At 37.5% G+C, this 20,956-nt stretch overlaps 1 protein-coding gene across 3 annotated transcripts in view; it reads right to left on the reverse strand.

The window, feature by feature from the left end:
* The window catches only part of Ekar (Eye-enriched kainate receptor), a 648,003-nt gene that overhangs the window by 307,335 nt on the left and 319,712 nt on the right, over positions 1-20,956 (reverse strand). For all 3 annotated transcript variants that reach the window (XM_070282460.1, XM_070282459.1, XM_070282458.1), the window contains one exon: positions 19,265-19,468. In XM_070282460.1, the coding sequence (XP_070138561.1) occupies positions 19,265-19,468 (204 nt within the window). The remainder of the gene's footprint in view (positions 1-19,264; positions 19,469-20,956) is intronic.

Consider the following 20,956-nt stretch of genomic DNA (forward strand, 5'->3'; position numbering starts at 1 on the left):
ATTAGAAGTCGGGGGCGTCTTCGGAGTAAATTTAAAGAAACGCGTTCAGCTTTATTTCGCTGCTTACAGGAGATTAACTTAACTAGTACAATAAAATGACGATCGACGACCACCAACGAGAGAGAGAGAGTGCCCAGAGGGGCGAGTGCGGATGCGCTCTTCAGCGCGGATGCGTTCTTCAGCGCGGAAGCGCTTTTCAGCGCGGATGTGTTCTTCAGCGAGGATGCGATCTTCAGCGCGGGTGCGCTCTTATGCACAGCTGAGCGGCACAACGGCCCCTCACCTAAACAGGTATTATTGAGAAAAATACTAGGTACTGGGTGAAAATAAATACTTGGGTTATTATTGATCTAATCTTTTTTGGATTGATATTTTTATTATTTTTTTTTTGATTGAGCCTATTGTTTCGAGACAGAATCTGATTTAGATGTATGTTTAGAAGAATATATTGAGAGTAAGCTATACTTTCGGATTGTTTGTTTCTTCTGTTCAAATGGCAAATATAATGGTGTCAGTTATTTTTGATTCATAAGTGAATATATACATAGTTGTGCGAATTAAGGTTTGTTTTTGTGTCTTCGTATAGTTTCTGCCTAGATCAAACAAAATCGGAGAGGTATGCATCCGAGAATAGAGATAGAGCAAAAGTGCGTAAAGGCAGAGGTCGACCAAAGGAGGAGCGCCCAAACCGAAGAAGAAGAAGGTGTAGCCTCAGCCGGACACTAAGTCATTAGCTGAAGTGACGAAGGGCCGAAGCCTCAATACAGTTGATAAGAGATCCATGGATGGTATGATACTCAAAAGACTTCCAGCGCAAAGTCCTTAATGATTCCAACATATCCATCAGATGGGAACGGCTTACACCAAACTAGTTCTATCCACTAGAAAGAATAAGCTACCAAGTTTAAAACTTCCGAAGCTAATAGGAGAAACACTTACCCTCTGTGAAAGTGTACAGATGTTATTTATCTTATCCATTTATCGCTCCATCTTTAGCGAGCTTAGACTCTACCTCCAGATTTCTTTTTATATGATGGAGACTTTACTTTGTCTTTCTCTCTCCCTTGTAAAGTAGTTGTCTAAAAAGAGTCGTGGAGCTGAGTGGTGGTGAAGGTTATGGTATAGACCACGAGGGATTCGAGCTGACACACTCATAAATCAACAACTTTAACCTTATCTATATAAAAAACCTTAAGTAAAAAAAAGTAAATAAATGAATAAAGCTTAGTGAATCTAGCTATGGCTAGTCGCTTGGAAAGTCCCCCAAGCAGAACAGAATCCACGGTCATCTCCGACTGTTCAATCAAAGTCTCATCAAAGTCTTTTATGGAAACTTTACTTCATTACTGAACTACTGAAATTACTAATGGAATTACTTTCCTTCTCAACTCATGTCCTCGAAAAACAAGAAATAAAAGGAACGAGATCAAACATCGCATCGGAATTGTCCTTTAGAAGACCATACATAATTGTACACTTCCAGTGCATAGTGCGACATCCCTTATTGCAGTGCGGCAGCAACAAAAATTCTTTTCAATGTGAAAATTGTCACCATACCCTGCTTCACTTCCCACGACGCATCAGCCCAAAACCGACAGTTCAGATCGCACCAATGGAAGGGTTTAATGCCGAAGGGACCTTCCTATTCTATTACAGTACTGATAGCCACTCTCGCGCAGTCGACTCAGTTTTAAAGCTGTCGACTTGCACACTAACTTTGATAACTAGCTAACTTTGCACACACCCTTCTTTTCTTTGCACGCAGTATATAAGTCGGAACGCCCGGGATCGGCCGACTATATCCTATAGCTGCCATATAACTGATTGATCGGAAATGGTATAACTTTGGGGTTTTTAGAGTTAGAGAATTCAAATTTGATATGAGAGCTATTTTTGGCAAAATAATATGACATGCCAAATTTCATAAGGATCGGCCGACTATATCCTATAGCTGCCATATAACTGAACGATCGGAAATGGTTTTTGGTAGAAATACCAACTTTGGTATTTTTGAAGATAGAAGCTTGAGACTTTTTTTAGATTTTGTATTGTAATAAATTGGATTATATATTCATATTTCCATAAGGATCGGCCAACTATATCCGATGTTTGCGATATATATCCGGTTTTAGCTGCAAGGGTATATAAACTTAGGCTCCGCCCGAAGTTAGTTTTCCTTTCTTGTTTTTAAGTTATTATTTGATCGTAATTCAGCCAGTCAATCTCTTAGTGCTATACCGTGGACAATATTTTTTGTTAGACCATCTTTATCAGGCTCATTGTGGAATGCTAGAACCAGGAATGAATCAGATAAAATAATCCTGTGGTCGTTGTTGGTCATTTGTTTTGCGTCTATTGACTGTGAAACGGCGTGATTGTCGCTGTCTAATCTTCTGACTTCATTGCTTTCGGCTCGTGTATCTTCTGGTTCTTCTTGATGCAATTGCGTTATTCTTTCACGTACATAAGTATTTTTTTTGCTGGATTTGTTCTTCGGTTCTTTCGGATCGTCTATTTCGCATGGTTCGATATCTTCTAGTATTACGGCTCAAATCACCCCCTTTGCGTTTTCTTGGCATTGCTCACTGTACAAAACACTCATAAATAGATTTAATGTATTTACCTAATGTATCTTACCTTACCTTACCTGTATTTTTTGCCGTCATTTTTAAACCCTTGCAGAGGGTATTATAATTTTGTCTAAAAGTGTGCAACGCAGTGAAGGAGACTTCTCCGACCCTATAAAGTATATATATTCTTGATCAGGATCACCTCCTGAGTTGATATGAGCATGTCCGTCTGTCCGTCTGTCCGTCTGTCCGTCTGTCTGTCTGTCTGTTTCTACGCGAACTAGTCTCTCAGTTTTAAAGCTATCGTCTTGAAACTTTGCACACACCCTTCTTTCCTTTGCACGCAGTATATAAGTCGGAACGGCCCGGATCGGCCGACTATATCCTATAGCTGCCATATAACTGATTGATCGGAAATGGTATAACTTTGGTGTTTTTAGAGTTAGAGAGTTCAAATTTGACATGAGTGCTATTGGCAAAACATTACGACATGCCAAATTTCATAAGGATCGGCCGACTATATCCTATAGCTGCCATATAACTGAACGATCGGAAATGACCCAACTTTCGTGTTTTTGAAGATAGAAAGCTGGAACTTGGTACACATTCTATTTTTGGTCAGTTAATCCGACCTACAAAATTTCATTAGGATCGGCCGACTATATCCTATAGCTGCAATATAACTGAACGATCGGAAATGGTATTTGGTAGAAATATCAACTTTTGTATTTTTGAAGATAGAAGCTTGGGACTTTTTTTTCGATTTTTTAGTGTAATTGATTGGTTTTATTATGATGTAATCATAAGGATCGGCCAACTATATCCGATGTTTGCAATATATATCCGGTTTTAGCTGCAAGGGTATATCAACTTCGGCTCCGCCCGAAGTTAGCTTTGCTTTCTTGTTTCAGATTAAAATGAGTTCAAATGCTATGGTACCATGAGTTTGTCATTGTGATAAGGTAGTAACTCACTTTATATGAGATTTGGTATGTCCAACAGGATTTAAGAGGATGAAAAATAGATGTTGGCGGATTCTCAGACTCACTCAATACGCTCACAATTTTATGAGAATAGGTTTTATGAGATATGTGGTAGCCATTCGATGCCATCATACTAATCTAGATGTTCTGGTAAATGGTTTTTTCGATCTAGATAAAATTAGCTCTGACAGAAGCAATGGTGTGAAGATTAATTCCAGCGAACCTGCACGCCGTGGTAAAGGAGGACAGCACAATAACCAAAGTTCGAGTAGTATCGAACGGAAAATCCCTAACGACTTCAATATTTTCATTTTTCTTACTTGTTGCTCAATTTCAACAGATATACAGCCATACGAGTTCCCCGGTAACTTGGTCACTACGACAACATCGGTACCCTTTATCAACTCCAGTATTATTAAATGAAGTATATGTCAACGATGTCCAAGCTGGTCACAATAATATTCATGAAACATTGGAAATACGAGATAAACTTATTTGCTTCACTAGAATCGGCAGAAATGGAACTCAGGAAATGCGCATCAAATCATCCACAGACTTTATCAGGAATTCCTGAACAGCACATGGCTCAAACAAGAAATGTAGAAGAAAATTTCCAGGAAAATTTTAAAACTTTGGACCTCTATCGGAGCCCACACGAGGACATCTATAGCTTCAAGGTTGGATTTGACATTTCGGCCTCCTTTACTGAACATTCCTAGTCGCTCGCGAAGAGGCGAGGCTTAGGTTTTATTATCTCTTAGGTTTTATAGCTCCTGTCACTACTGCTGCAAAGAGTATTATAAAGGACATCTGGCAGTGGGGGCCGGAACAATTTGACATGAACCAAATGGGTCTCGATTGGGACGGCCCGTTACCCTTAATTCTCGACCCCGATGAGAAGAATTACGATATTATTTACTAAACAATGAACAGTCGAAAATTCCTCGATTCCTTGGTCACCAGACCGGTGAACCACAGTTAAATCAACTACACGCTTTTTGTGATGGCTCATCGCAAGCATTCGCAGCCTGTATATACCTCCTTATACAATATCAATTCGGATGGAGGACGGGAATTGACAGGATTCACACCCACTAATTGGCAATTCACACCCACAAAGCCAATAACCATTTTTCGAATCAAACTCTCTAGAGTGGTGTTAGCTGACCAATTGATTAAATGGGTACTAACGCAGGAAATTTAACACCTTGGAAGACAATCGTCTCCAACCGAATTGTCAAGATTTTGGGAACTGACAACGACAGCCCAATGGCGACAAAATACTTAGGAAGAAAACCCAGCCGATTGCGCTTCAAGGGGCCTCACCAGCTAGCCAGGCATGACCACTGGTGGTTCGGTCCCTATCGGCTATGCGAAGATGAGAATTGGTGGCCTAAGAACACTTACGCTCACCCCCCTGACCAAAATCACGTGAAAAGAAGACAACCAACTAACGTCATAACACATGTTTGTTCAGTCGACGACTATCATAATCATAATAATAATCACCTCTTATTCATCAGTAAACTAATTTTTATTTGTTATGGGTTACGTCCAAAGGTCTCTGCATAACTTACGCCACCCGCCAAGACCTCGTATTGTGGGCGCAATTCGAGAAGCAGAATTATGAAAAGCTTGCCACCAAATTGAAAGGTTGGTGCAGAAAGAAGCCTTCTCTCCAGAAATCAACATAGTTCAAGTCAAACAAATTTCTATCACCTATGAAACCATCCAGCATACATTTTGGATAGTCAATGGAAAAAAAATATTAAAAAGATAGACTACACTGGCAGCTTTTACCTGAAAGCCTAAACATTTTTTTGGCATCACACATACACAGCCTATATCGCACTGTTCATATATTTAGCAACCAAGGTGATACATCTAGAAGTCATCTAAAAGTTATAATACTCATCTGTGTCGTTCCTTCAAGCCCATTGCTATGAGTTTTAAGGACTATCCACTGTGTTCAACCAAATCGAATCCTTTTTAAACTGACGTCTTTTTAGCGCTAGCGCCGTTCCAGCCAGTCACCTGTGTAGCACAATTTGCTGCTTGCAGAAGCTAGCTAGAGAGAGAAAATTATTTCTATCTTCAAAGCAATTGCTCTGGAGAAAGGCCAAAACCTGTACATAAGTTGTATAAATTCCTTTAATAATACTTTTTTGAAAATAATTTTTAATAACTTAAAATTTTGTAATAAACTTTGTAATTTGTAAAATTAAAAAAAAAAGTTTTTTCTTAAATTAGAAGATCATACACTCCTGCTCAAAATTATACGACACCTTTAAATTTTTTGTGTCGGCGCTCGTAGCAGAATGTGAAATCGAAAACGATCAAAACAAAGTATGAGGAATGATAGCACAAAGTTTAATGCACAAAATAAGATACTTTTGACTTTTTTTGCATCTCCCGTTTTCGAGTAACGGTAAAAAAAGGACACACGCTTAAATTTTAGCTACGCTGCACGTGTATCAAAACTATACGACACATTTCAATATTTATATGTACAATGAATATTTTATTTTATTTGTGATTATTTATGAAAGATTTATAGATAATAACACCTGCTTGAGCTTTTCCAACCTCAAACATTATTTTAGCCATTGTTTCTATTAAAGTTTTTAGCATATTTTGGAGGGACCATTGTGCCAAATTGCCTACAAGGGACCATTGTGCCAAAATTTCCCGTTTGAGACTATTTACGGTGTCAAATGTAGTGTTGTTGGCGTAAACTCGCCTGGCTAGGATACCCCTTAGGTTTTCTATAGGATTAAGGTCAGGAGAGCAAGCTTATATTTAATTTGCACTAAAATGCAGAGAATACTTTATTAAAACAATTTCTTCTTGCGTAGCAGGCAATTTGATGTCTTCTTTAAATAAGCCTTCAAAATCATTTTCTGCCAAATTAAGAAGAAAACGAATTTAATTTTATTGGAGCTTTATTGGCAATGAATATTAATTTAAATGAAACTATTTTTTAATTTTAATAACCAATTTAATATTTTAACTTTTTTGTATACCCTATATACCAACTTTGGTTTTTTTGAAGATAGTAGTTTGGATCTTTTTTAATTTTTGTATTGTAATAAAAGCATCAGGAAAATAATAAAAAGGGCCAAAAAAAAAGCTTAATTAGCAATTTTCAGAATAGGCATCGTGCCCGCAACGTGGTTGCCGATGAAGGCCGTATTCTGTCGTCCTTCCTCCTCAAGACAATGGAGAGACTAATCAGCCTCCACATTAATCTTACCATTAACCCAGATGATATCTCGGGATCACAGCATGCGTATAGAAAGGGCCGATCCACGGAGACGACACGATCAATCCGTACACCTTATAAAGTAGATCTTGGCAAACAGGACTGTTGAGGCGACATTAGGGTTTATATATTGAAAGATACGTCAGAAAAGGCAATCCACAAGAAGGTGTACTCTCTCCTCTACTGTGGAACGTGGTGGTTAATAGCTAACTACGATCCCTAGAAGGTCGTGGTTGCAAAGCTATCGCTTATGCGGATGATGTCGCAATTGCCTTCTCTGGACAATTTCTTCAGACTCTATGCGACCGCATGACGGACAAACTTAAGGTTCTCTCAAAATGGACAGTAAGGAACGGACTAGGAGTAAACCCATCCAAAACCGAGCTTGTCCTTTTGACTAGGAAGTACAAAATACCAAATTTTATACTTCGAAAACTATCAGGGGAAACATTCTCCCTCAGTGGTAACGCCAAGTACCTAGGGATTTCGCTAGATAGGAAACTGCACTGGAAGTTAAACATTATGGATAGAGCAAGCGATCTATACATGCCGCAAGGCCATTGGACTCAGATGAGGTATGTCTCCAAAAATAGCAAGATGGCAATAGTACACAGCGGTCATAATACCTATCCTATTCTGCTCTCGCCAACTCCACATATATAGAGAGATTTAGGAAAACGCAAAGGATGGCGGAGGTCTGCATTACAGGCAGCCTGCATTACCACACCAACAGACGCCCTCGACTTCACACTGTAGAGATAGTGGAGATAGCCACGCTATCGGCAATTAAGCTACGCGAGACGGGTCTATGGAAAAGGACCGACTATAGACATACCAAGTTGGACCTACACCACTACCCGCCTACGGAGGCTACAGACTACTGTATACTACTTTTGATCATCCCACCTTAAAATATAAGTATCCATTCTAACGAGGGAGGAATGGGCCATACAAATCCCGGGACCAGCAGGTTCCCTTCATATTTACACAGACGGTTCAAAATTGAATGGCCAGGTGAGAGGCGGTTTTCACTGCGAGCGGCTGTGTCTAAATGAGTCCTTCAACTCCCTGACCACTTTAGTGTGTTCCAAGCTGAATTAATAGCTATCGGGGAAGCACTTTGATCTCCAGCACTTACTGGCAATCAAGACACTATCTGCATCTATTCAAACAGTCAAGCTGCACTCAAAGCCCTTGACGGATTTTCATCCAATTCCAGGACAGTGAATGACTGTCGCAGATCTTTTAACGAGATGATGTTTATAACAGTTGACAATTTGCTTAATATGATGCTAGAATACCCAAATCGACCACTGTGCGTAGGATAGATTAAGTTCCGGGAAATGGTTAATTATGTGGTCTATAATTAATGGACCTTTTCTTTATCCGTGTACGCTGTTTCACAATTTTTTATGTTGTAGGTATTTTGTTAGAGTGAAGCGGAAGTCTCCGAGGGCTTTTTTTGCTAAATATGCTTTTGGGTTCATGTCTGCATAGGAATAGGCCGAATTCTAAACTTTCCTAAGCTTCTACCACTTTAATTAATGTGTATGTACTGCAGTCGAACTTAAGGCTGGATAGAAGAGGTGGAAAAACATCGATGTAACATCGATAGCATCGTTGTTGCCTAAATTCCAGAGTGGAAAAAATACTGAATCAACGGTTTATAAAATAAACGTTATTGTTTCTTAACAAAAACAGTAACCTGTATTTTACCTGTATGAACCCAACCCAAATAACGTTGACTTTAATTCAATTTCCAAAAGACGGCTGTAGTCGAGTTTTCTGACTATATGTATTATACCCGGTACTTATCCACCCACACAGAATATAGTATAGGGAGCTTGCTTCGTAGCCCAATAGTATTCTGATAGGTAAATGTTAGTGATGAAAGAAATTTTTTTTTTAGTTGTGGAAGAAGAAAAGGTGAAAGGTTGGTCAGAGGTTTGAACATGTGGAAGGTTCACTCTTACTGGTTTTACGACTTTTTTCTTTACGGTACTAGTCTTACGTTCTGTTGTCACGGAGGAGATTCAGACAATTGCTCATTTATACTAAGAAATTCGGACAGCGAATTATTCTTAGTTCCAGCCCGTGTGGTAGCCAGATTTATGAGCGGCTGCGTAAATGTCGACCATGCAGGCTGAAGCGGATTGCTAAAAGCGGGATTTTTACGCTTAGTGAACTAATTTAGCAGCTGAAGGCCGCTCAACTGTGAGTTAAGCGTGCAGAGTTTATCGTGAAGAGAATGTCCTATAACAAGACTCAATTGAGCAGAAAAATTTAAATTCCATATTAACATTAAATGTAACAAAAATATCAAAAACAAATGTACCTTGAAATACAAACCAAATAGAGACTAAGAAACTTAACTCAACTTAACTTTCAAATATATTCCTAAACCAAAACCGGAAAGCAGAGGTGTATTGGTTCCTTCTTGAAAATGAAGAGATCTGTGTTCGAATACAACTAAAAAAATTGTTGTTTTTTTCTTTATTTTTTAGTTGGTTCTATTTTAAATATTTTTATATCGAATTATTTGATATTTTATATTTATATATGTATTTCAAATTACTTATTTATTTCTTTTTTGAAGTTTCCCGTACATCCACCATATCCAATGTTAATATTTGTTATCCCAAAAAAATAACTATTTCATGAATTGTTGTAATTGACCAAAGAAATAGTGTGACATAATAGTGTGGTTATTAAACAATATTAATAGTGTGTGACAAAATAGTGTGGTTTTTCCTAAAGAAAAACCGACACGCTTACCGTATGTGAATCTACTTCCTTTCCCCGTATGTTTATAAATTTCCACACTGTGGCTGAGGCTTTGACACCTCTGTGGTGTCGGTAAGGTACTACCTGAAAAGTTTTCTCCCGATGAAAATAATGGCAACGTCGTCCGCATACGCCACTTCCTTGCATCCTCCTCCTTCCATGTTATTTAGAATCGAGTGGACGGCTATGTTCCATAGGAGAGATGAGAGGACTCCTCCTGGCCGGGTTCCTCTCCTCACGTTTCTTGAGAGAGTTGAGGTGTAGACATTACTGTTCTGCAAATTAGCAAACGATCAATGTGTCAGACCAAGTGACCATCTACCCCAAGGAACGTCAGGGCTTCAGCTACGGTGCTTGGAAGGACTTTGAAAGCCCCTGTTATGTCCAGGAAAGCCAAAAGGGCATATTCATTTTTAGATATTGCTTTTTCTAGAGATGAGCGCGTTAAGGTGAGTTTCTGTGGATCACCCCTTGGCTTCAAGTCTTAGGGGTCGTATGTGATGGATTGCTTGCTTTGGGTATGAGCACAATCCGGGACCTGAGCCACGGCTGTGGAATTACTCCTAAATGTAGATTTGTGCGGTTAGTATCCCGTCAGGACCCTTTGATTTGTAAAGCTTAAAGCTGTGTAATGCGCCCATCTAAGGAAGTGGGTATTTATCAGCGAGCAAGAGATTCCTTACTTGTACTATTTCAAAAGAAGAAGATGGCTTAATTTTTGAGATAGCTTAGGTTTGCGAATGATTGGGATAGGAATTTCGTAAGCTTCGCAGCTTGAGTTATTTTTTTTATGTCCCAGCAGAAAGAATTCCATGAAGATCGCTTTGCTTTCGGATGCCTTTTTTATATGTGGCCAGGGAGTCCTCATAGTCGGTTCAGACGCTTTTCTCGATTTCGGTTTTCGCCCTGTTGAACAAGGGTCGGCTCAGAGTTGATCAGTCGGCTACTGATTCAGTACTGTGTTTGATTCGTTTGCTTCGGGTATTAGTATTGAGCTTTTCGTTTGCAACTCAATGTCGACGAACAAGTTTTAAATACGACTAATGGGCACATACATGATTTTCTTACGATCGCAACCAGCACCTAAGGTTCAATCATAGTCAAACATTTTTGATTTAAATCAGTGGGTGGCAAAACGCACACGTGTATGCGTTTCAGAAAAAAACAATAAGAGCAGAGCATTTACTGAGAGAAAAAATCGTAGTTTTTTATTTAAAAGTTGGAATGGGCACTAAAACAGTGTATTTTAGCTTAAAGAAAGCTTTGCTAGCAAAAGTTCTTAAACAAATGAAAAAAAAGCTTCCCTATCTATCTTTTCTAAAAAAAGAGAGCTTCTAAAAAAATTGGAAAGTGCTCACACTGTCAGTGTGCCAGGAGCGCTGCGGCAGAATTTCATACCCCATGCACGCGTGCTATGGAAAATGAGAGTTTGCCCCCCACTGATATAAAGGCTAACTGGTGTTCTGTCACATTGTTTTCAGTTGCGGAATATGAATGTACATATTTATTTCTAGAAAATTTTTTCTGCCAAGTAGCACGGTTTTCGTTGGAGGAAAATGGTAGAAAATAATAAAATTTTTTTGCAAAAAATTAATTAAAAAAATAAAATTAATAATTAATGGACAATATTTTGAATAAAAGACATTGCACCGTTTATTCCTGATAATTGCTAGAAACCGAAAAAAAAAACTTTTAAAATTAATTCAAACTCCCAATATGTATACATGCAGATAGAGCACATACTGTTAATGTGCTTTGAACACATCAAAAATTTCTATCACACGTATCATAGCCGACTCACTAGAGTAAACAACAGATTATTAAAACCAAAACAGTTATACTCGAGTAAAATCAGCCTAGTTCGGTGAAGAAAAAAGTTTTAAAACCAGTGGAAGTGAAACTTCCCCACATTAGAACCACTGACCAACATTCCACCTCTTCTTCGTCCACTAACCCAAAAAACTAGTATCGATACTAACAGTTACCTATCATAATACTAGGGGGCTACGTAGCAAACTCCCTAAACTATATTCTGAGTCTTATTTAAAAACATAAATTCCAGTCTGCTCCGTGCAACATCTGGCGTCCCTCAAGGAAGTCATCTTGGCCCGTTGTTATTTACTCTTTTTATACCCTTGCAGAGGGTATTATAATTTTGTCCAAAAGTGTGCAACGCAGTGAAGAAGACATCTCCGACCCTATAAAGCAGGGACCGTAATTGTTATAATTTTTAAAATACAAATTATTTGTTGATTTTTATGACAAAAATTGAAATATAACTCTTATTTTCAATTTTTATAATAATAATTAAGAATAAGAATTATTTTTCAATTTTTATAAAAACAAGAAAGGAAAGCTAACTTCGGGCGGAGCCGAAGTTTATATACCCTTGCAGTTAAAACCGGATATATATCGCAAACATCGGATATAGTTGGCCGATCCTTATGGAAATAGGAAAATATAATCCAATTTATTACAATACAAAATCTAAAAAAAGTCCCAAACTTCTATCTTCAAAAAAAAAGAAAGTTGATATTTCTACCAAATACCATTTCCGATCGTTCAGTTATATGGCAGCTATGGGATATAGTCGGCCGATCCTAATGAAATTTGGTAGGTTGGGTCAACTGACCAAAAATAGAATCTGTATTAAATTCCAGCTTTCTATCTTCAAAAACACGAAAGTTGGGTCATTTCTGATCGTTCAGTTATATGGCAGCTATAAGATATAGTCGGCCGATCCTTATGAAATTTGGCATATCGTAATGTTTTGCCAAAAATAGCTCTCATGTCAAATTTGAACTCTCTAACTCTTAAAACACCAAAGTTATACCATTTCCGATCAATCAGTTATATGGCAGCTATAGGATATAGTCGGCCGATCCCGGTCGTTTCGACTTATATACTGCGTGCAAAGGAAAGAAGGGTGTGTGCAAAGTTTCAAGTCGATAGCTTTAAAACTGAGAGACTAGTTCGCGTAGAAACAGACAGACGGACAGACAGACGGACAGACGGACAGACGGACATGCTCATATCAACTCAGGAGGTGATCCTGATCAAGAATATATATACTTTATAGGGTCGGAGATGTCTCCTTCACTGCGTTGCACACTTTTGACCAAAATTATAATACCCTCTGCAAGGGTATAAAAATAAAAATTATGATTCAATTTTTGTTAAATGTAAACAAATTGTCGTCTGTCCGTCTGTCTGTCCGTTTCTACGCAAACTAGTCTCTCAGTTTTGAAGCTATCGTCTTGAAACTTTTCACACTCCCTTCTTTCCTTTGCACGCAGTATATAAGTCGGAACGGCCCGGATCGGCCGACTATATCCTATAGCTGCCATATAACTGATTGATCGGAAATGGTATAACTTTGGTGTTTTTAGAGTTAGAGAGTTCAAATTTGATATGAGAGCTATTTTTGGCAAAATAATATGACATGCCAAATTTCATAAGGATCGGCCGACTATATCCTATAGCTGCCATATAACTGAACGATCGGAAATGGTTTTTGGTAGAAATACCAACTTTGGTATTTTTGAAGATAGAAGCTTGAGACTTTTTTTAGATTTTGTATTGTAATAAATTGGATTATATATTCATATTTCCATAAGGATCGGCCAACTATATCCGATGTTTGCGATATATATCCGGTTTAAACTGCAAGGGTATATAAACTTCGGCTCCGCCCGAAGTTAGCTTTCCTTTCTTGTTATACCCTTGCAGAGGGTATTATAATTTTGGTCAAAAGTGTGCAACGCAGTGAAGGAGACATCTCCGACCCTATAAAGTATATATATTCTTGATCAGGATCACCTCCTGAGTTGATATGAGCATGTCCGTCTGTCCGTCTGTCTGTCCGTCTGTCTGTCTGTTTCTACGCGAACTAGTCTCTCAGTTTTAAAGCTATCGTCTTAAAACTTTGTTCACACCCTTCTTTCCTTTGCACGCAGTATATAAGTCGAAACGGCCCGGATCGGCCGACTATATCCTATAGCTGCCATATAACTGATTGATCGGAAATGGTATAACTTTGGTGTTTTTAGAGTAAGAGAGTTCAAATTTGACATGAGAGCTATTTTTGGCAAAACATTACGTCATGCCAAATTTCATAAGGATCGGCCGACTATATCCTATAGCTGCCATATAACTGAACGATCGGAAATGACCCAACTTTCGTGTTTTTGAAGATAGAAAGCTGGAATTTAATACAGATTCTATTTTAAGTCAGTTGATCCAACCTACCAAATTTCATTAGGATCGGCCGACTATATCCCATAGCTGCCATATAACTGAACGATCGGAAATGGTATTTGGTAGAAATATCAACTTTCTTATTTTTGAAGATAGAAGTTTGGGACTTTTTTTAGATTTTGTATTGTAATAAATTGGATTATATATTCCTATTCCCATAAGGATCGGCCAACTATATCCGATGTTTGCGATATATATCCGGTTTTAACTGCAAGGGTATATAAACTTCGGCTCCGCCCGAAGTTAGCTTTCCTTTCTTGTTTTTATTTATATTTTTTTTATAAAAATTGAAAAATAATTCTTATTCATAATTATTATTATAAAAATTGAAAATAAGAGTTATATTTCAATTTTGGCAATAGAAATTGATATAAAAGTTTATTTTGTTTCTGGATTCACCGTTAAAAAATGGTATATGTGTGCTTTTCCCACAAAGGCTTTTTTGTCGTTCAATTTTTATGAACTCATAAGTCTTATTTGCAGTCCCTGCTATAAAGTATATACATTCTTGATCAGGATCACCTCCTCAGTTGATATGAGCATGTCCGTCTGTCTGTCTGTTTCTGCGCAAACTAGTCTCTCAGTTTCAAAGCCATCGACTTGAAACTTTGCACACACCCTTCTTTCCCTTGCACGCAGTATATAAGTCGGAACGACTGGGATCGGCCGTCTATATCCTATAGCTGCCATAAAACTGATTGATCGGAATGGTATAACGAGAGAAAGAGAGTTCAAATTTTACACGAAAGCTAACGATCGGTCGACTATATCCTATAGCTGCCATATAACTAAACAATCGGAAATGACCCAACTTTCGTGTTTTTGAAGATAGAAAGCTAGAACTTAGTACAGATTATATTTTTGGTCAGATAATTCGACCTACCAAATTTTATAACGATCGGCTGACTATATCTTATAGCTGCCTATCTTATAACTAAACGATCGGAAATGGTTTTTGGTAGAAATACCAACTTTGGTATTTTTGAAGATAGAAGTTTGGGACTTTTTTTAGATTTTATATTATAATAAATTGGGTAATATTATCATATTCTCATAAGGATCGGCCAACAAGGGTATATCAACTTCGGCTCTGCCCGAAGTAAGCTTTCCTTTCTTGTTATAATTGACTTGCCCCCTGCTTTATCGAAATCTCTAGTTCGTATGTATGCAGATGATGTAAAGGTTTGTCTTCAGTACAAATCCATCTCTGCCCAATGAAGTCTTCAGTCTGACCTTGAAAACGTTAAAAAATGGTTTTTAGCTAAAGATTTAATACTTAATGAATTAAAATGCAAGCTTATGTTTTTTTATCTTTCTTGCCCTCTGCAGGCTACGTATAATCTCTATGGGATTGCCTTAGAAATATTAACTCAGGTTAATGGTCTCAGCGTCCTATTAGACATTAAACTTAAACTTGCCGACCATATTTCCTTAATGGTAATAGCGGTATCGACGGCAAACGTTTACGTTGTGAGTTGCGCGTTCGTAGGAAGATCCGCAGTATATGAAACATCTACCCGCCCACACTTATACACACATAGAAGCTTTAGTAACTGACAGTTACATCAGCCACAAAAGTAGGCGTGTCCAGGACTTTGACTCATTTTATGCATTTAATAAAAACGTTCACTTTGGCACTAGCACTTCATTTTTTAAAGTTTTCGGCACTGCAAAAAATTGTACTAAAAACGGGAAACTTTTCCAAATCCAAAGATTTGACCCGACATATTTAAGGTACAAATTTCTTTCGAACAAACATTTCAAAAGTGCTTTTCCCCAGTGTTGATACTGCAAGCTCAAAAGTTTTCTCGCTTGCATTGAAGTTAATTACTTAAAAAGCAATTTCCTTTGCCTCGTGCTTGCCTCAACAAAATAAAAAAATGGATGTGGGCCCGAAAATGTTAATGAAATGATTTGAGTTATTATTATTACGTTTTTTTCTCTCTTATTATTTGTGGCTTATGAAAAAGTTAAAAAAAACCGTGGCGAGGCGTTGCCTGGCATGACGAATAGCCAATATAGGAATAGGCCCTCATTGCCTGGCATGAGCGTCAGGAATAGGACCTGCCTCCGGGCAAACAACATGCACAAAATGAATGATTTTTATTTATATTTTTTTTCTTTTTGCTTTTGCTGCTTCGGTAGGTGTGTGTTTTTCATGCCCCAACACTGGCAGAGGCAGCAGTGGCTTAAAAAAACTGGAAAATTATGAGAATGAGTTTTCTTAACTTTTTTCGTTTTTTTTCTTCCTGTTGGTGAAGAGCCTGATCGAGTGATCGGGTTGCTTCCTTGAAGCGTTGCTTTGAAACTGGTGATCTGCTGTTTTGCCAATCACGACGCGTGCGCCTCTTTTCTCGCACGAGCTGATCGATTTGCTGATTAGATTTGTAGTATTTGTGACGGTCTACATCTTTCCTATGAGGAGTAGAGATTTTAGGTACCGCAACGAGTACTTCTTCCAGGGCGCTCGTAGTGAAGTTAATGTTCGATTCCATGCTTAACTCCGGGGCGAGTTCTATATGGGCACTCAATACTTTTTGTATTTAAGCCATTTCGTTTTTAGCGTCGTCAGGCTGAAGGGGTATTCGGTTATTTCCGAATATTCTTATATTCTTATTTGAAGAACCGTTAGAAGCACAGGTGAGTGGTTTGATAATAAGTCCGAGACTGCTTTGGACTTATTAGGTCTAGGAGCTTGCGTTAGTCGGTTGGCCAGTATGTGGGACTTCTAGGGGAAACATAGTCCAGTTTATTTTTCACATTTATAATTGCATTATAATTGCAAGATTGCCTTACTTTGGGAGTCACTAGACGTGATCCCCAGTGCGTTTTTTTGGCTTTGAGTCTCCTGCGGCTATAAAACGATCCCCAACTTAATTGAAGAAGTCCATAAATTGTCCTTCCGTTACTAATTCATTGCGCCTAAAATAATTATATATATGTTTAACTGTGCTTAACCTTTTATGGGCGGCTGCGATAATACGGCTGAGCAGGTTGAGACGGATTACCAACAGCGGATTTATTCTGCTTAGGAGATTCATTAATTAACTGAGTGTCAAGCGCACAGAGCTGATCATTGATTTTACGAAAACCAGTGATCAACTATTTAAATCCATTCTTAGTCTGTCTCATGAAAGACCTCATTTTGTCTTGGAGTGCACGACAATTATCACAAGAATAATTTAAGCCCGACCTAGGGAAATGATACCGGAAACTGAGGCAGTGAACCCGGCACAGTTGGTTCGTCTTGTTACAAGATTTTATTTAAAAGGCGAGTTTAAATTCCATTTTAAAAATAAGAATTATAAAAAAAACTAGCTGACCCGGCAAACGTTGTTTTGCCACCAGATGACTTTATAATGTTTGTACAAAATCTACTCAGTTCTACACTTTTTAAAGTTTTCGTGTCACAATCATTCACGCGATTGGCAAAAGCGCTTCCGGAATCCTCGGTGCCCATAAAGTAGATTTGTAAGACTTTGTGTGGTTTGTTTGGCATTGGAAGCAGTGAGCCAATTTAATGATAAACTTGTCCTCTGATTTTGAATGTAGAATTGTAATGTTGACCATTTTCCTTAGTATTGTGAACGATTTTTTTTGCTGCGAACTGTCATTTAAAATCATAAATTGAATGTTCGAATTGTCTTCAGGAACACGTTAGAATCTGGATCCGTGCCGATAAGTAAGCCGTTCAATGGTTCAGGTGGTGTTTCAATTTCTGGTAATTGTACTTTTCCTGAAGCGAAACACATCCAAGCTGGTTCATTTTTTAATTTCAGTGCATGACAATGCGGACATTCCTTGTCCATAGAACCATTTACCAATTTTGAGTGAGTATAATACTCAATATCATGTTCATACTGGACTGCTAGACGCAGGAATTAATCAGATATAAGTGCTCGATGTATCTGATGTCGTTTTTGGTCATTTGTTCTGCGTCTATTGATGCCTGCGATGCGGCGTGATTGTCTTTGTTCTAATCATCTGACTTCATTGCGTTTCGCTCATGTATATTCTGGCTCTTCTTGATGCAATTGCGCTATTCTTTCACGTACATAAGTATTTTGTTGCTGGATTTGTTCTTCGGTTCTTTCGGATCGTCTATTTCGCTTGTTTCGAGATCTACTTGTTTCACGCCTCAAATCACCCCCTTTCCGTTTTCTTGGCATTTCTCACTGTACGAAACACTCATATATAGAATTAATGTACTTACCTAATGATGAAGGATTTTTTCCCCAATTTAAATTGAGTTAAAATGCTATGGCAGCATGATTTTGCCAGTGTGATGAGGTAACTCTATATCCGATTTTTGGTATGTCGAGCATTTAAGAGGATGAAAAATATATGTTGGCGGATTTTGAGACCTACTCAATACGCTCACAAAATTTCATGAATTTTTGTATTTTGTTCCCATGTTCGTAATGGACGTCTTCATTGGACCCTACTGTAGAATGAAATTCTCAAAAATCGCTTAAGCCGTTTCGGAGGATTTGGTAACAAATATATATATATAAAAAGTTGAAAAAAAACTATACCTTGAACCACTGTGGCAATAGGAGCCGAAGCGGGAGCTTTGGAAAGAACGAAGGAAAATTGCAGAAATAGAGATAAGACCTCTACTGCGAAGAAACAAAACAAGAGAAAGAAGCAGAGCTGAGCTATGCTTGAAATTGAAACTAACTAAATTATTAATTATCGCCTCCAAATATACTACAGCAAAATCGCGAAACGATACGGTTTAAGTTAAAACTGAAGTGGCTCAAATTTCGATTCTCAAGTATGTAATCACCGGTTTACGGCAAAATTTATCATAAATGCAGTGCGCACAAAAAAAAAAATAAAATTTTTTTCACAAACAAATCATAAAATTAAACATTTAAAATGGATTACTCAGATTCGAAAGTTAAAAAAGATGGTCAATAACATAGCCTTAACATAAAATGAATTCAAATTAATTATATGAATATATAGAATATGGTATACCATAGAAGATGAATGATTGATTCTTTTATGCTTATCAAGGAAACTGAACGTGATGGAACGTTAGCCCAGGTTAACCTAGATTTGACCCAAACTTTAATAAAATAACGTGTCGAGATAATGATGTTGTTTATGTTGACCTTGTTGTTGTTCGTGGGACAAAAACTAAATAATGTTAATGGTTTATACCAGTGGTCGGCACCCCAATACATTGATATGATTTTAACGCATTAGTGTTAGTTCCGAATAGCAGAAAGTATCCCTCGGGATAGAGCCGTGCCGACCTCTGGTATATACCAAAAACGAATATTTAAAATATGTTCTATTTAAATATAATAATAACGAAAATACAGATTTTGACTTTTGTGACAATTGTTAATTTACGTCATATGAAAACACACAAAATAAAAAAAAAATTGTTTACCAACCAGAATAGTTATGACGACTAGGGTCACATTGATAGATCCTGAATCAAAAAACATTGTGGGTTCGGTTATATTAAGATGTCCATGTGGAGTCCATTCGCCAACTTTGACAACAGAGTGCTGCTTTAATTTTACTAAATCCAACTTAAACTGAACTCGTTCACCTTCTTTAAATTGAATAGGTCCTGTTAAACCTTTCCATTCAACCTACGAAAACAAATAAATAAATAGGTACAGACATTTAATAAATATTTAAAAAAAAAATTTACAAATTGGATATCGTTATTGAAAATAATTAAATAATTATGATAATTAACATTTTTTATTTCCAAGTCTTATATTTTTAGATAAGTTAAAATGATTGTTGATTGACTGCTTTAAAAAATTAAAGCAGAAAAAAATGGATGGATTCGAAAGGATGCGTTCGAAATTCAGCAACCGCTTCTGGATAGAATACAATCGTGGACATAAGTATTTTGATGTCAATGCATTGTAAAGAGGGGTGACCCTCCATGAGTGTAGTGTAACATGGTGTAGTGTCTCCTGGCATGATCGCCATGTAGTGTAATTTAGAAGAATTAGTCAGCCTGCTCCGATCGATCTTTTTTGAATAAATTCTTAGCTTTTGCGCTGTTTGCTGTGATGCAGTGAGCAGCATTTGTTTTCGCCTATTATAAACAGCAACGGGAGCGTTGCTGGCTAGCTGAGGGAGTCATGTGCGCACATATGTATATACAGCGACGGTCAAGCGTGGGAACGTTGACTTAGCTATTGGGCGGTCGCTGTTACTCAAGTGCGAATCATATTTCGTCAGCACTTGAATATGCACTTGAGGGTACTTAGCGCTGCGATGAAGTCGCTGTGCAACAAAGTGTTGCAGCCTTATTTATATGTATGTATTAGACTTCTGCATGAATGTATCCAAAATGACAAATGAATCATTTTCAAATGAGCCGTAGTCAACTCACTGTACAGTGTTTTGGTGTTCAGTTGACTTACTGTACAGTGAGAGAAACTTCATGACTGGAACATACACATAAATATTTCTCATGTTTATGTAATGTCTGATTAAAAAATTTATTTGTATTTTCGTTTCAAATGTATTTATTATAAAATAGTGTATTTACAAAATATTAATATTAAAATGAATGCTTATTACAATAATTATTTTATGTTATTAAATTATCTATATTTAAACTATTAATGTTGTAATGAAGGAACATTATTTTATTGACCATGTCTTCAGATGTGGCAATTTTTGCCCGTTTTTCGCAAATTAAATTTTTGGAAACAGAAAATGCCCTTTCCGATGCTGCACTGCTCGCGGGAGCTGCTAGTATCTTGCAGCTAATTTGATAAAGCAGCGGAAAATGGTCTTTATTTATTGACCACCACTGCAGAACATCAAAATCTTCCCTATTCGCTTTATTAACATTTTTATAAGTTTGAAGCTCATCCTGAATATCCGATAAAATATTGGTGCTTTGAATAGGTTCTGAATAGTCTGCAAATATGTTGTCTATCTTGAGAGTTCATTGCATGAGCGTCGTTCTCCTTAAAATCCATATTTATGAATTTTTGAAAAAATATTTGTACACGTCAAATAGTTGTACACGTCAACAGACAAACTGTACAGTGTGTTGGAAAAGGCACAAATTTAGTACTCACTAACGACAAGTACAACGATATACTGTA

This window comes from Drosophila bipectinata, chromosome 4 (genome assembly GCF_030179905.1).
Source record: "Drosophila bipectinata strain 14024-0381.07 chromosome 4, DbipHiC1v2, whole genome shotgun sequence".
NCBI classification, from domain to species: domain Eukaryota; kingdom Metazoa; phylum Arthropoda; class Insecta; order Diptera; family Drosophilidae; genus Drosophila; species Drosophila bipectinata.